This window comes from Anneissia japonica, unplaced genomic scaffold (genome assembly GCF_011630105.1).
Source record: "Anneissia japonica isolate Jap-2015-1 unplaced genomic scaffold, ASM1163010v1 scaffold1537_len634075_cov158, whole genome shotgun sequence".
NCBI classification, from domain to species: Eukaryota; Metazoa; Echinodermata; class Crinoidea; order Comatulida; family Comatulidae; genus Anneissia; species Anneissia japonica.
Genome location: NW_022723531.1, coordinates 105,241 through 107,833, shown reverse-complemented (window position 1 = coordinate 107,833; position 2,593 = coordinate 105,241). Strand labels below are relative to the sequence as shown.

Below are 2,593 nucleotides of genomic sequence, written 5' to 3'. Positions count from 1 at the left end.
CAAACATTGGGTTATTTTTTATAGACTTAGTAAATCAATACAAGTTTGCATATTGAAATGCTTTGTGTTGGGTTTTGTAACTTTTTGATATTTGCAGACCCATTTAATTTACCTTGGCAGATCTACGTATTTTGTGTGTATGTATTGTATATAAATTGAGTGTAATAAATAATTTTATCTGTAAAATACATTTGTTTAGTATAATAATAATAGTATGCAGTAATGTGATATTAAGTGCCTCTAATACGATACGATACGATATTCTTTATTGTCATTTGAACAACAGGGTACAAATGAAATTCAAGTGATTGATCAAGGTACAATTTCAGAGAGGAATAAACAAAAAAGTAAACTAACAAAGAACTCCAAAGAGACATGTTCAAATAACTTAAATCTAATGAATCATATTGAATTTATTGAATCTTAATGAATCTTATTGAATCTTATTGGTGGGTGTGGAGTCAGGATCAGGAAAGACATCACCATGACCCTCCGGCTACATGAATAGGGGATAGCGCTGCCCTGAATCTGCAAAAACAGCCAGAAACTAGAAAATAGTCACAGAGACAGAAAACAGCTAACTGTCTGCCGGTGGATCACAGTTTGTCTCCATATCTCCTGAAAAGTCCCCACCCACCAATAAGAGACAGCAACATTTCCAGAAATGACTATCTGCTGAAATGTTTATTGAAGACATGAATGGAATTATGAACAAAAGATCGTCTACAACGTTTAGTGTTTTGATTTAAGGTGATTAGTCTGCCAGTTCGGCTTTGCTTATAGTACTTATTTAATGGGTGATCAGGATTCTCGCAGATTTTTTTTAACTGTGCGGAGTATGTCCATTTCATGTAACTCATCCAAATTATCAGGATTTTCCCCAGTAATTTTGCTGGCCCACTTTACTATTTTTAATAATAAATGCTGCACGTAAGTACTGCTCATGAATAAGTACGTCCCTGCACCCACAGCCATGAAAACATCGAAAATGTGTATCAAATATGAAACGATTTGCATGTTTTTATTATGCCTGCCGTCTCCATCATATCTCAATAGAAAAACTTGATTTCGTCCTGATAAATGCTAATTGTTCATCATCGTTATAATAAAAGGCGTCCTATTACACTTTCAGTGTATTTTATTATAAAAGTAGTTCTAGATTTTATTTTCTCCGGGTTTAACAAACAGAGGCTGTATAGCTATAAAGGTGTAGTTGAATTCGAAGCCTATGTGCACTCCTTCCATTTAATGTCATTTTATCGACTGCATTGACCAATGAGGAACGGTTGATAATCGATTACGAGGGCTTCTCCAAAGTGGAATGTGAACACAATACCGTAGCGTGTTATTACTACTGTAATTTAATTCGAATTCTAGTACCATTTTACTTTATCATTTCAGAGTATTTAAATGCAGTTTGTAGAGTCCGGCTGTGGAACATTTTAGGGTCGTTACAGATTATATCAAGGACGCACGTAGCAGTGCTGCGTCAGTGGGTGTCGGAGAGGTACTCTCGGCAGATAGGCCTACCCCATTCCCTCTCCACGGTAGCCCGGACCAAACAAAAAATAGTGGTATCCCTGCAGGATTTTAGCTCTCATTTGTAATTCATTCTATTCTGGAAACACTCTATTGAGAAGAGAATTTCAGAAAGGTCAAATGCAAGATTTTATAAATGATGAAAAAATGACGTCTAATTCGGACGAATAATTTGACATAACAATACATGGCCAGCTTCAGGTGTTCTATCACATTTTAACAAAAACACGTGGCATGCCTAAATATGGTCATGATGACATCACATGACCATATATGCACATTGTGACTATATATGGGCTTATAACAGTGTTTTGTCAAAGAATTGGATAGTGTGGATAGAGCTTTAAGCCCTTTGGATGAAGTCCACTAGAACACTCCAGACCCGCAGAGAACCGACATTAGAAATACAGAAATATCCCGACTGACCCTTGGGCTACACAACCATTGTTTGGCTTTATCATCATTGCTTTCACAAATTATATGTTGGGATGTATTCAATATTATCAATGTAAATAAATAACGGTTTTCTCTGGTGATAAAGTCTTGTGTTTCCATGGATGTAATAAGTCAAACCTGTCAATTTAAACAACTTAAATAATTTCCTCTTTTAATATTTCATCAAAACTCTAACATGAATAATTCAACCAATAACAGCATAATTGACCAATCAGAACCGTTAATACTACCTTTTAATACATTGCTGCGTAAACCAGAATAAGTTGAGCAATCAGAACCGATAATTCTTTACTTAATGTAATGATTGATCCGTAAACCAATCAGAACCGCTAATACTTTACTTCCTAATACATTGCTGTGTAAGCCAGAACAAGTTGACCAATCAGAGTCGTTAATACTTGACTTTCGTAATTATATTACTGTGGAAGTCAGAGCAGACCCGACACTATTCTGGAAGCATCAGTTACATATTAAAAATTATAATACATTAACCGCAACCTGAATAGAAGAAAATGGCGTCACCAGCATACACAGCGTAAGTGTTAACAGCTATATTGTTTCTTTTATTATTGTTATTAAGTGTGCTTGTATGCGCATA

At 35.3% G+C, this 2,593-nt stretch overlaps 1 protein-coding gene across 1 annotated transcript in view; it reads left to right on the top strand.

Moving 5' to 3' along the window:
• The first annotated feature begins 2,433 nt into the window (after positions 1 to 2,433).
• Positions 2,434 to 2,593, top strand: part of LOC117112244 — a 29,443-nt gene continuing 29,283 nt past the window's right edge. The window contains exon 1 of the mRNA XM_033255316.1: positions 2,434 to 2,530. Coding sequence (XP_033111207.1) covers positions 2,508 to 2,530 — 23 coding nt within the window. The 5' untranslated portion in view covers positions 2,434 to 2,507. The remainder of the gene's footprint in view (positions 2,531 to 2,593) is intronic.